General features: G+C 37.8%; 2 protein-coding genes across 3 annotated transcripts in view; one reads left to right on the plus strand and one right to left on the minus strand.

Moving 5' to 3' along the window:
• Positions 1-10,345, plus strand: part of PLEKHH2 (pleckstrin homology, MyTH4 and FERM domain containing H2) — a 54,224-nt gene extending 43,879 nt beyond the window's left edge. For both annotated transcript variants that reach the window (XM_053936888.1, XM_053936889.1), the window contains exons 26-30: positions 707-852; positions 2,413-2,542; positions 3,434-3,520; positions 5,146-5,283; positions 6,606-10,345. In XM_053936888.1, coding sequence (XP_053792863.1) covers positions 707-852; positions 2,413-2,542; positions 3,434-3,520; positions 5,146-5,283; positions 6,606-6,788 — 684 coding nt within the window. In that variant the 3' untranslated portion in view covers positions 6,789-10,345. The remainder of the gene's footprint in view (positions 1-706; positions 853-2,412; positions 2,543-3,433; positions 3,521-5,145; positions 5,284-6,605) is intronic.
• Positions 1-12,227, minus strand: part of THADA (THADA armadillo repeat containing) — a 214,282-nt gene extending 202,055 nt beyond the window's left edge. Inside the window, exons 1-2 of the mRNA XM_053936896.1 lie at positions 12,144-12,227; positions 9,789-9,880 (exon numbers count right to left, since the gene is read on the minus strand). The gene's annotated coding sequence lies outside the window, so the exon portion shown is untranslated. The remainder of the gene's footprint in view (positions 1-9,788; positions 9,881-12,143) is intronic.
• Between the last annotated feature and the right edge of the window lie 310 nt (positions 12,228-12,537).

Here is a 12,537-nt window from a genome sequence, read left to right on the forward strand (position 1 = left end):
ACACAGCAGTTTTTAAGGAGAAAATCTTAAACAAACTGATCCAGGATTGCTTGACACTCAATTGACCTCTACCTTTTACACAGGAGTGTGCAGGAAACAGACTGGGCTGGAAACTTTGTGTAAGGCAATTCTTAACTGGAGTGGAAATGCTATACAGCATTTGCTTCTGCTGGGACCAGTATGGCAAAATGTGCTTTCCCTCTTACACAGCAAGGCCCTCTGGCATTTAATATCACGTAATCATGTACCATTTCTTCATTCATTATTCCTTCCATGATTTCTGCAAATTAATTCTCCAAAGTAACAGCTCTTCAATGAAAGTCTAAGAGTCCTTTACTAGACATGGTCTTGATAAGATGTTTTATTTTAAAAAATTAAAAGCACAAATGAAGGGTTTTGAGAAAGTAATTTGATGTTGTTATTCAATAAATGTAAACTGATTTGTGTCAGCTGGAGATATAGCAATGTAAGAGCAGAAGTAATATTATGTCTGTACAATTTGCGTTTGATATTTAACATTTTTCCATGGTAGATAGAAAATAAGAAAATCACTAGTGTGACTTTTTTTATCAGTGAAAAGTATACCTTATTTGACAAATTTGTTTTCTTTTATACTTGGTCGAACAGATCAAAAGATAGTTCATAATATCCAGCTAGAAAATTACACTAGAGTAACAAAAAACTTTTTTCATGGACTTCCCTTTAGGTAGAAATTGGAGATTTTGAACGGCCTTTCTCAACTCCAGCAGGACAAGTCAATTCCCAGTCCAAGTCCAACCAAACACTAAAGCAAGTTTTGGAGAGATTCTACCCTAAGAGATACAAGCAAGGTTGTTCAGATGAACAGTTAAGGTGAGATGGGTTTTTTGATTCATATTCTCTAAAGATCTAGGAATGAAACAAGGAAGTTTTAAATTGTCATTGGGAATAATGTATTGTTGAGCTATATTTGCCTAAACTTGTGTTTGAAACTCATTTTCTTGCTAATCTAAACAACCCCTTTCCTCTGCACATTTCTAATCTAAACAAAGGACCATTATTAATAACACATTCCAGCAAAAGATGTAGCAGTTACTACATAGCGTTACAAAACCCAGGGATTTTGAAATTCTTATTTTTCTTATACAGCAAATCTAAACGAGGTCTGAGTGTGCACAGACTGAAGAGTTATTGAAGGACATGAGGATGTGATCTGTTTGTTATTCTTGTGTGCAATCTCAGTCAAATTGGCAATGTATAACTTAGTGGACTTACTAGTAAGGTATCACTTTATTTAAAATTCATAACCTGCAAGGCATTTAAATCAACATCTACTGACAAGAAAATGAGTGGAACAGTGTAATAAATTATCCAAAGTTAGTGATACAGCAGTTTTGAAGTCCAGTAAATAATCATAGAAATGTTCTTCAGTACAGAAAATTTTCAGGTTGAGAAAATTTAAAACTATTATTACATGCACATAGTGACATTATTACATACTCAGAAAACAATGGGGCTTACGCAGTTAACTTCAAAGAACAAATAATAAAAGGTCTCAGATTAGATTTAACTCATGGAGGAAAAGTGAAACGTCTGTTGAATTGTTTAAGTAGTCCTACACTACCAGCTGGCAGAGCTGGAGATCTGTGGCATGGGAAGAATCACTCTGTGCCTGCCCTATTGCCTATATTGTTTTTGCTAAGGGTGCAGTTTGACTTCATAAACAGTAAGACCAAAGCTGCAAGTGATGAATCTCCCTTTACTACACATCAGCCCTCCCTTTTCTTGGGCTACATCTAATAACCTTGTGGCTGCTGGGTAAGTCATCCCTGCAGGTCAGTGTCCTAGAAAGGTATTCTGGGCTGGGTTTTTTTTGAGAATTAGTTTTTCCGTAGTATTGAAACAACTTGCCAAGGAGCCACAGATTCACAAAAGAAGCCAGAAAAAAAGACCCAGTGTGAACACACTGTCCATCAGGAGTAGCATTCTGGGTAGCAGTGCCCAGACACACTTAAAAGGGAGTAGTGCTAAGCCACGTCTTTCACGCCTCCTACCAGCCACAGGTAAAGATATGTGCTAAGCTGGATGGATTTTTGGAATGACAGCTGACATAGCTGTTGAGTACTGATAAAGGTACATTGATTCTCTGTAGAGACACATTAAAAGCTGTCCCAGACTTTCTGCCTTTATGCTGCAACTGCTACATCAATATTTAATCATAATGTTTCAGAAATTAGAAGATACTTCATAATTTTCATGTGCATTAAAATACTAAATGACATTTTGGATTTATTTAATACTGTATCAGTGATAGTCCTTGTATTAACTGAAGTTATCATTTAAGAAATGGATTCTCTTGTTGTTCATTAAACTTGCTGTTTGCAAGCTCTGGAATTCCCTTCAGTAAGTAAATTCCATCCTTCATTTCAACAGACAGCTTTGCCAGCGACTGTCGACAAGATGGATGGCTCTCCGTGGGCACAGTGCCGCAGACTGCGTGCGCATTTACCTCACCGTGGCCAGGAAATGGCCTTTCTTTGGGGCTAAATTGTTTGCAGCAAAAGTGAGACATTTTAATGAGTTTGATTGGGGAGAGGGAGGAGGGGCTTAAATATAATATGCAAATAATAGCACATTTTTGCTGAAAATATCTTGTATACATGAGCTGATTGAATCTCCTGTCAAATTACTTTTTAAGTCGTACACTGGTGAAATATAACAGCCATAGTACTAAGTGTATCATAATAGTAGCTTTCCAATACACTTACTGTTTGTTTTACATTATTAATCTGTGTCTCCGTATCCTTCTATCTTAGTTTGAGACAGCCTTTTAAGTTTAGACTCTTTTTACCTGATAATTAATAGAACATTGAAAAGGTATCATTAGATGGTTGTGAAAGCTCAACCTTGCAGAAGCACTAAATGTGGTTAAGGGTATTTAGAGCACTCCCTTCTGTGCTGGCGTCTTCTCAATTTCTTTTTACTACTGGTATCTTAACTCTACTTATTCAAATAACAGCTCTGTTAAACAGAACTGTCACCTCATGCCTTCAGTTTTAATAGGTAAACCCAGTGTGTGTGTAAAAAAAAAAATATATATATATATATATATAATTGCATGTCAGCATTCTGTGCTTTCTGTATTTAGATATAAATATGTGTGAGCTAGTGGACAAACTGTAAGACACCTGACCATTTTATTAAGGAGACTATATATTTTATTGGACTAAGCACCAGGGTAGGTTTCAGGTGTATCAGTTTTGAGTTCACTGTTCTGCCACTGGCCACCTACGTGGCTTTGGGCAGGTGTTTCAATTCCTTTACTGAAATCTACACTGAGAGGGAACTGAAGTGAGAACTGTGGATGGAGAGAGGTTTATAATAGCTGAGAATTATAATTATTCATATATTGCCTCATTTTGAAGTAGTAACTAAAGAACATTTCTCTTTGTAGCCTCTAGCAACAGCCTCAGTCGAGAAGTCCTACATATGGTTTGCTGTCCATGAAGATGGCATAAGCATCCTGGATTACAGCTCCATGGTAAGTGAAATTGCTATTTTAAATTTGGTCAAGATAGATTTTAGTACTAATTATATGGACAGATTCACCACCATACTGTCTAAAAGATGGCATTAGTTTTCCATGCTAAGTTATCTAGTCCTTCTCTTAAAGCAAAAATTCACTCCTTTTAAAATGCTTTAATGTTATCATCATTACAGTAGCACTAATAATAGAAGTCAGTAATGAATTCTTTGCACAGAATTTATTTTTGTTTATCAGATACAGTTTTTATATCATTTAATGAAATGTTAATGTTTTAATCATTCAGATGTCAGGAAATCCATAGTTATTGTAATGTTATTACAATAACATTAATTTTCTTTTCCTGGAGACTTAATTTTCCAGTATTATTCATAATACATACACTCTGCAAAGAGCAGTTACTTTAATAGATTGTTATTTTCATTGTATTATTTTTGTTTAATAGTAGGTAATATAACCCAGTGTTATTTAATTATGTCATTTTAGGCTGAGATTTTTCTTTGATTTGCAATACAAGTTTTCATAGAAAACGACTCGTAATCAGAGTAAAAAGCAATGCCTGAGAAGATCCCTGCTTTCATTTATATCCTGCAAAGAAAAAGAATGGCATGCTGCTATTAGCAAGTGCTAATATTGAATATCAGAAAATTAAAATCTCAGCTTTATAATTGTGCTGATATGGGCCTTTTCATTACATTTCTTTGCAGTTAAAGAAATAATAAAACAAAGAGCACGAGGAGAGCAAACAGCAGCTTTCAGGGAACAAGCAAAATGTGCTTGCACCAGACTGCAGAGAGCTCTACAAACACTGCTCCTGGAGCTATGGCATTTCTGTAGGGCATTGCCAGATTAAGTACAGGCAGGCCTTACTTGACATTCAAGGAATGCTCAGCTTCTATGGAACATGGAGATTTTCTGTAGGAAGGATATCAGAAATGAGGTTGCAAGGAGTAGAGATAATAGTATTTCAAAACTGGGGCAAAAAGAGGTTTACTAAGGAAGGACACTAAGTCAGTTATTGTAGAAATGTTGTCTGACAATGAATTTTAAATGCAAACATCTGCAGCAAATTAATGTCAGGTGTAACAATAAATTAGATGCTGATCTTAACTCAAAGGCCATTACTGTGGTGTTAAACCCTGAACAGTAAGAAACAAGGGATGAAAAGCTGAGGAGCCTTGAAGAGCATTTGTGTTTTATCAGAGATGTGAAAAAAATAGCACAGAATTTAATTTGTGTGTTTGCAAAACATATCACTGCATAAAAGAATACCTGGAGTTAAATTCTTTCAGATGTCTCATACTCTGCCATTTAATTTATTTAGATACTGCTTCAATTTCAAGTAGAATTTGTAAGATTAACTTCTTTCAAAGTCAATCAAGATTTGGGTAAATGGAATTACACACTTGAGTTGAAATCTTCTTATATCTTTCATCTAATTAATTTGGAATAGAAACAGAGGTCAAACTTAGAAGTTATCATCTACAGTGAAAATTCCTCATCATGAAGGTCTAAATGAAGCTGTCCCAAAATTCATAGTTAATTTCAAAATTCATAAGAGGCTACCTGTATTGTCCTGCTTAACAGCTTTGTGTTTTGTTCTGGGGGTTTCCTTTTTTCAGCGATTGACAGTTACATACACATATAAGAGCCTGATGACTTTTGGAGGATATCAAGATGATTTTATGCTGGTTGTTAACAATGCTCAGACAAAGGACAAATCAACTGAAAAACACCTTTTTGCCATGACAAAGCCAAAGGTTGGTCTATTACCTGAAACAGTTTCCATCTGCTTTTGTGCTCTCTCTAGTGGGTAATCCCTAACAGATGTGAAAGATGAAACACCTTTTTTAATTCCAGCCTGCTCAGACTACTGGCTTTTGCCGGATGATTTTAGAGAGCAAATAATTAGTAATGTCAGGGCTAACTGTGACAGTACTGATGTGTTCCTGTTCTTTTCATGTTGTTGTCTATAACATTCCAAATTTTTCATAGAAGGACAAAGAAAGCTGATAAGGACAGAAATTACATGCAGTACCTAAAACCTAGTCTGTTTGCCTAATCAGCACCAGAGATGTTTTTTCAAAAAGTACATTTGAGATCTACAGTGAAATTGTAAAACACAACATCTGAAAGATCAGTCACTCCTTTAAAATCCTAGGATATTTTTGCTTTTGGGAAAAGAAAAATAAAAAGAAAAAAAAAAGAAATAAAAAAGAAATAAAAAAGAAAAAGCCCTGCTTTTAAAATCTAGCTTCTCTCCTTTACTGGTAAGATTGACTATATTAAAAGTAAAAAAAAAAACCAACAAAAAAAAAAAAAAAAAAAAAAAAAAAAAAAAAAAAAAAAAAACCCAAAGGTTTTGCTGTTAGTTTGAACAAGTGTATGAAATCATACAAAATTCCACATATAAATTTGGTTCAAAACATGACTCTTCATACAAATAAGCATAGTAAAATACACATATGGAAGTTTCTCTCAGATTGTGCCCTTATAGAATCACAGAATGGTTTGGCTTGGAAAGGTCTTGAAAATCACCTAGCTCTGGCCCCCCTGCCCTGGCCAGGGACACTTTCCACTAGACCAGGTTACTCAGAGCCCCATCCAAGCTTGGCCTTGAACACTTCCATGGATGGGGCATCCATAGGTTCTCTGGGCAACCTGTTCAGCATCTCAGCAAGGTCCATATGGGTCACAAAGAGAAAATCTAATAATAACCTCCCCAAAATCTTTATTCCCTTCACCTACCCTGCGTCTTCAGTTCTTTGAGCCCTCTGGCAAAACTTCTCAGGGTGTCATCTTTTGGACTTCCACATCTCTCTTAAATGACTAAAGAAGTCATTTAAGACTGTGGAAGACAAAGTACCTTTGATATGTCCTGATGAGAATAACATTACATTATTTGAAGGAGCAATAAAAAAAGCTTTATTAGTTATCTCCTCTCCCCCTATCATTAATTTGTTAAAGTACAAGTACTTATCCAGTTGATGGTGATTGTCACTTGCTAAAAAGTTAGCTATTTTTTCAGCAGTCAAAACACATCACTGTATTTTTCAAAGAGTTTTGTATGTTCCTGTTATAGATTCTTGAGATCACTCTACTGATTGCCAGCTACATTAACAACTTTCATCAGCTGAAAGGAGTTGCTCATCACCTCTCTGCTCCAGCATTACTGGCACCTCAAAGTGGACAGAAACTCAAGGAGATGGGGAGCCAGCCACTTCTTGCAATCAACAGACCAACTAAATGTCCCACTTTGTTATGAAAGGATTATGTATCATGATAATGCATCCTTGTTAGAGGGTTTCTACATGGACTGAAAACCTTCTGATGTACAAGATGTAGAGCATAAGCAGCTCCATAAACAAAAGGAGAGTAGACAGGTTTACATTCATTCAGTTGCATATAACAGGAGTAGCCCTTAAATTAAAGCTCTGGCCTGAATTGGAAAGATGATGATTCAGTTTAAGGGTTATGATTTACTGGGGGTGGCTTGTACCTACAGCTCAGAAAAAAATACATCTGTTTATAATGATGGAGAAAGGTGTCATTGGAAAAAACTATAGATTTTACAGTTTTACAGATATCTACTCAGGGACCAAACTGTCTTCAACTCTTCATCTCTATTTTTCAAAATTGCACCAGTTGTATAAGTTTCATTTTGAAAAGGAATTTTTGTTTGGAAAAGCAGTCAAATACAAAATACTCTTCATATCCAGCACCATCCTTATTTGCAATACAAGGCTCATGGGACTTTAAAAGGAACAAATTGTGTATAATTGTTTCTCCTTTGAAAAAAACCAAATACATAAGCACATCATGTAACTATTATAAATTTAAAGAGTATTCTCATGATACACTCTAGCCTTTGTTATACAGCTGTTTTACTTGGCAAATCTTCAGCCTTGGTCTGGTAAATTTCTAAATAAACCTCCTCTGCTCCAGCCTTTTGAAAAAAATCTAAATTGGATAGGAACTGTATTTAGTACAGTATTGTTAATTGTACCTAATTTCTCCTTTAATCCAGAATAATAATAAAATACGATGGCAAGAATGACTCACAATGCAAAACACAAGAACAGAGAAAACCATTGACTGAAAGGTTGTGAGTAAACTTGGAGAACTAAAATCCGTGTACAATATGTATTATGTATATACATTGAGTCAGAATAATATTTACTTCTTGTTTTTAATTTGTATCTATACATTTCCTATTATATTACTAATATAATGTTCTTGCACACTGAAGACATGCTGCTGCATCTGCACTATTGGACCTAGGAGCACTTTCCAGTTGCCTTTTTCAGGTGCAAGCCTCAGTGCTACATAGGTCAAATGTATAGAAATTACATCCATTGTTTTTCTTCCAGTCCTCTCTTTTTTGTTCTAATGCAAATAAACCACTTCTGCATGCTCTGAAATGGATCAGCACCATACTCTCATAGACGATTTAGGTACAACCATGAAGAAGGTACTCAAACATAAATCACTGATTCATGGACATTTTACAGTTTCCACTTTGGCTCATGTTAATGATCATGGATCAATAATCCCTTACAGCCAGTCCCCATTGATTTTTGTTTGATTATTACTTAAACTGAAGTAATTTTACAATGAAAAATCTCTGATTTATGTTCTGTAAACATTTCAAATGCTCATACTGAGAGAAAAGGTATTTTCAGCTTTTTGCCCTCTATTAAAAGCAGGGAGTATCCTCCTAAAGAATTAAAATAGATTGGAAGGGAGATACAGGCCATGAAGAGAACATGGTCTTAAAAAGGGGAAAGGCAGACAGGCAAGCTGGCTTTCTTTTAAAAGCTCTCAAAGTCCTGCCATGGCTACTGAAATCCACAAGACTCAAGCACCACTTGATGAATGGTACCACAAGCCAGTGCTTCTTCTTGAAAATTAAAACCAAACAACACACATACTATATCAGATGCTTTCACTTTTGCAAGGTGGAAAGGGCTTCCTGCTAACTTCCACCCTTTGGTGGTTGTTGGGGCACTAGACCCTTCTCTTTCCATGAGGCAGGGCCAACAGCAGGAGGTTTTACCACCTCCTAGGCAGCCAGTCCCCTGCCATCATCCAGGGAAGCTTCTTGGGAGCTACAAGAGACCAACGGCATTACTTCTTGTGTTGCACCCCATGGGAAGTGATACAGATCCTCTGGTGAAATTCATTTAGGAATTAACACCCCTTTGCAATCAGCAGAATAATTAACTTCCAGATTTGAGGGGTTAAGGGTGTTTACAAATACAAATGTTACTGCATCAGTTAGGTCACAGTATAAAGCTTCTCAAATATGATTAAAAATTTCACTTTACAAACACAAAAGTCTTCTTGTAATCATGAAATTGTGAAAACCTGGAATACTCCAACTAGTAGTCTTTCCTAATTGTCCAGTTTCAAATGAATGTGGCAGATCACCTTCTGTTATTAGAAGGGAAAAAAAGTGGAGCATTTTGCTAGTGAGCTTGATAATGTAGTTTTTAAAATCTTCGTTGAATTTTGAGACAAAATAGGAACAGGTGATGTGCACATTTGGAGAGTTCATTCATAACATTACAAACAGTTGTTTTATAAAGCCATGTACAGTCTATGAAGCAGAGTATGACCTTCCTGCCTGCCTTTGGGTAGGAAACTCTAGACACTGCTTTGCTGTTTTTGTTGAGCTCTTGCTGCTGCAGAATGTCCCTACATCATCGTAATCAAAAGCAATTAATGCATTAGTTCCCTTTTTTTTGGCATGACTTTCCAGACTTGCTAACTGCTCGTTATAGGTCACCATTAATCCCACACAGTCACATGACCAGAAATGCTGTGTTATTTTATGAAATAAATGCACTCATAGTTACCGTGACAACACTGTGTTAAACAATGGAGCTGCTTCCAGTTTGATTAGCAAGAGTGAAGCTTCTGTAGTGACAGTAACCTCAGCAGACACTTCCATTCAAGGTGACAGGGTCAGCAAGTGGAGTCCCTCTCATGTGCAAGCACACTTCCAAACACAGCTCTGCAAATCTCGGGGCCTTGCTCCATGGTAATCAAGCTCTACAGCTACTTAAAGAATACCACACAATGCAAGACAGCAAGGCTGAAAATTTCACAGTCCAAGCAGATCATCTGTTCTACCTTCCCCACCAGCCCAAGCCTCATGAGTGATCCCCATCTCAGTGATAACCTTAAGTCATCCACCAAAGAAATTCATACTGTGCTACCTAATCCATGACTAAAGCACAGGTAGGAACCTGACCTTTCTCACCTCAGCAGTGATGATACTGTGGGAACTGTCAAATGAGCAGCAGCTTCTGGGACTGTTGCTGGAAAACTTCCTATGCTCAAAGCTTGCAGAACCTAGGTTGTAAAAATATTGGCAGGATAGGATTAGTATGTTAGCACATGCAAGGAAACTTCTCCTTCTACCATGAACTTTAGAATGCCTTTCGTGCTCGCTTTGAGTTAGTGGTCAGAATCAACAATGTCTGTAAATGATCAATGAATCTGACAATGACTGAAAAAAACACTGGTAGATGTCTGTACAAACAACCACATTGCTTTGAAAAGACTATTTGGAATGCAATGTAAATTAATGTATTACTTGAACTTCACTTTGCCTTGTCAATTTTTGAGCAGCAGTATTAGCAAGAGAACAGCTGATTTCTAGAAGCAAGACCTATTTACTCCTGTAGCACACCAGGCAAAGGATAAAGCCTTAAGGTTTTAATACAATCCAGAAGTTTATTGGGTTTTGTAATTTTGTATTTAAATTTTGTTTACATTTGAAATAAAAGCATATATTTCCCTATGAAAGAAAGCTGATAGGTATTTGGTGTTGAAGTTCTTTGTCAGACGACCAGTTTTCATGAGTTTTAATGGTTCCTGAAGGAAGAAAATAATTCTTGCATAAAGGAATGCACCACTTAAAGCTTTAGGTAGAGCTTTAATAGTCCATACAGCTTAGTGCAGTGCATTAGTTTGAGTTAATTTTAAATAAGATGATAAGTAACTCAGTAATACTGAATTAGGGGGAAAAAAAAGTTTTGTATGTGTATTGTTTTGGGTATTCTTTAAAGTTTATTAGGGCAAAAGAAACACAGAAAGTTGAAATATAAATTGCTGAAAACTCCAATTTAAATTCCAGATTGGGTTTCAGTACATTTACTAACTGTACACACTTTTACTGTGCTCAGATCTGTACTGCAGCATCTTCCAGATATGCCACCTCTGACGGTGAGTAAATCACTGTAAAAATACTTCACTTTTTATACTCTCATCGTTGCAGTAATGCCTGCATAGGTCATAGTGCTAGGAGCAATTCCTACCATAGTTTTGCTCTCTTTGGCAGAGCAAGAGCAGGTTTGTCCAGGGATTTTGCTACCTCTAGATTCTGATTACAGATCAGCACTGATTTCATATATATACCAAGATATCAGAAGTGTTCTGTTGAACTGAAATTGATGAAAGAAATTCACTTAGACAGACATCAGCCTGATCTGCAATGTATAACACTACATAAATAAGTTTATTTCTGGATTTTAATTAGCAAGACCATGGTTTCCACAGGAGGTTAGCAAATTCCTGATAATATGCATGCAAACACCTGGAATTAAAAACCAACAAAAATAGCCATATAAAGGCTCCTGGAACTGAAACAGTGATTATGCAAGCTAAATTTAGGGGAAAAAAATCGTATTTAAAGAATGAACATTCCTTCGGGTCAGTGTTAGGACACTCAGCCTTCTTTGGGTAAGGAAGAAGGAATAGTTCAAATGAAATCTGAGTTAATCTATGAATCAGGCCATTTTCCTGGCTTTGATCAAACAGGGAACAATGATTTTAGTCAGGTTTTTCTGTCTTCACTCTCTCAAGATACAAATCAGCTCCTCAACTACAGAAGAGAGATGTAATTGCTGTCCTGGATTTTGGGCCACTTCTCTGATGTAGGACACTTTAGACTTGTTGGGTTCACCTCCATCCTATATCCCTTTCATACTCAGGGACATCCTGCTGTTTTACTGCACCCTTTAAATCCTACTTTCTAATCCAAGCCCAGCATTTTTGGACTTGATTTTTGATAATCTTATTTGCAATAATCCAGCCCATGTTTGTTACAGTGTCTTACTTTGCATGCCCCTTGTAAGGACAAAGTCACAGAAACCCAGAATGGGTCAGGCTGGAAAGGACTATAGTGGGTCATCTGGTCCAACCTCCCTGCTCAAGCAGGGTCATGCCAGAGCACATGGCACAGGATTGTGTCCAGATGGTTCCTGAATATTTCCAGTGAGGGAGACTCCACAGCCCCTCTGCACAATCTGTTCCAGTGCTCCGTCACCTGCACAGTAAAGAAGTTCTTCCTCATGTTCAGGTGGAACTTCCTGTGCATCAGTTTCTGCCCATTGCCTCTTGTCCCTTTGCTCAGCACCACTGGCTCCATCCTCTGACACCTTCCTTCAGATACTGACAGATATTGATGAGGTTCCCTCTCAGTCGCGTCTCCTTGAAGCTGAACAGGCCCAGTCCCTCAGCCTTTCCTCCTGAGAGATGCTCCAGTCCCTCACCCACCCTCGTTGCCCTCCGCTGGACATTAAAATAATTTTTGTACAATAACTACACTTACTGTGTATTATACAGCAGTTCACAGAGAGCGGTAACTACTCAGGCCTCGCTTCACTCCCCCCGCTGGTAACAACGCTCACTGAGGGACCATGAGTTTATCAGGAGCCAGAGCTTAAGGCCGAGATCAAATAAGACTCCCGGAGGTGCTGTTTACTTATCCCTGGCTTGCTGCACAGCTGGAGTATTTTGTCCCCTCACAAGAGCGGCTACAGTTGAGATCCCCCGAGCGCCCTCACACTCGCACCGCTACCGAGGCGTGCGAACCCTGAACACAGAGGCAGCCGCGGGTCCCTCGATAAGGAGACCGGGCGAGACCCGGGTGGAAGGGCCGCACGGCCCCTCCCTCTGAGGGCGGCCGCGGGGCGGGCTGGGCCGAGCGCGGGGCCGGGGCCGTC

The sequence above is a fragment of the Vidua chalybeata genome, chromosome 3 (genome assembly GCF_026979565.1).
Source record: "Vidua chalybeata isolate OUT-0048 chromosome 3, bVidCha1 merged haplotype, whole genome shotgun sequence".
In the NCBI taxonomy this organism is placed as follows: Eukaryota; Metazoa; Chordata; class Aves; order Passeriformes; family Viduidae; genus Vidua; species Vidua chalybeata.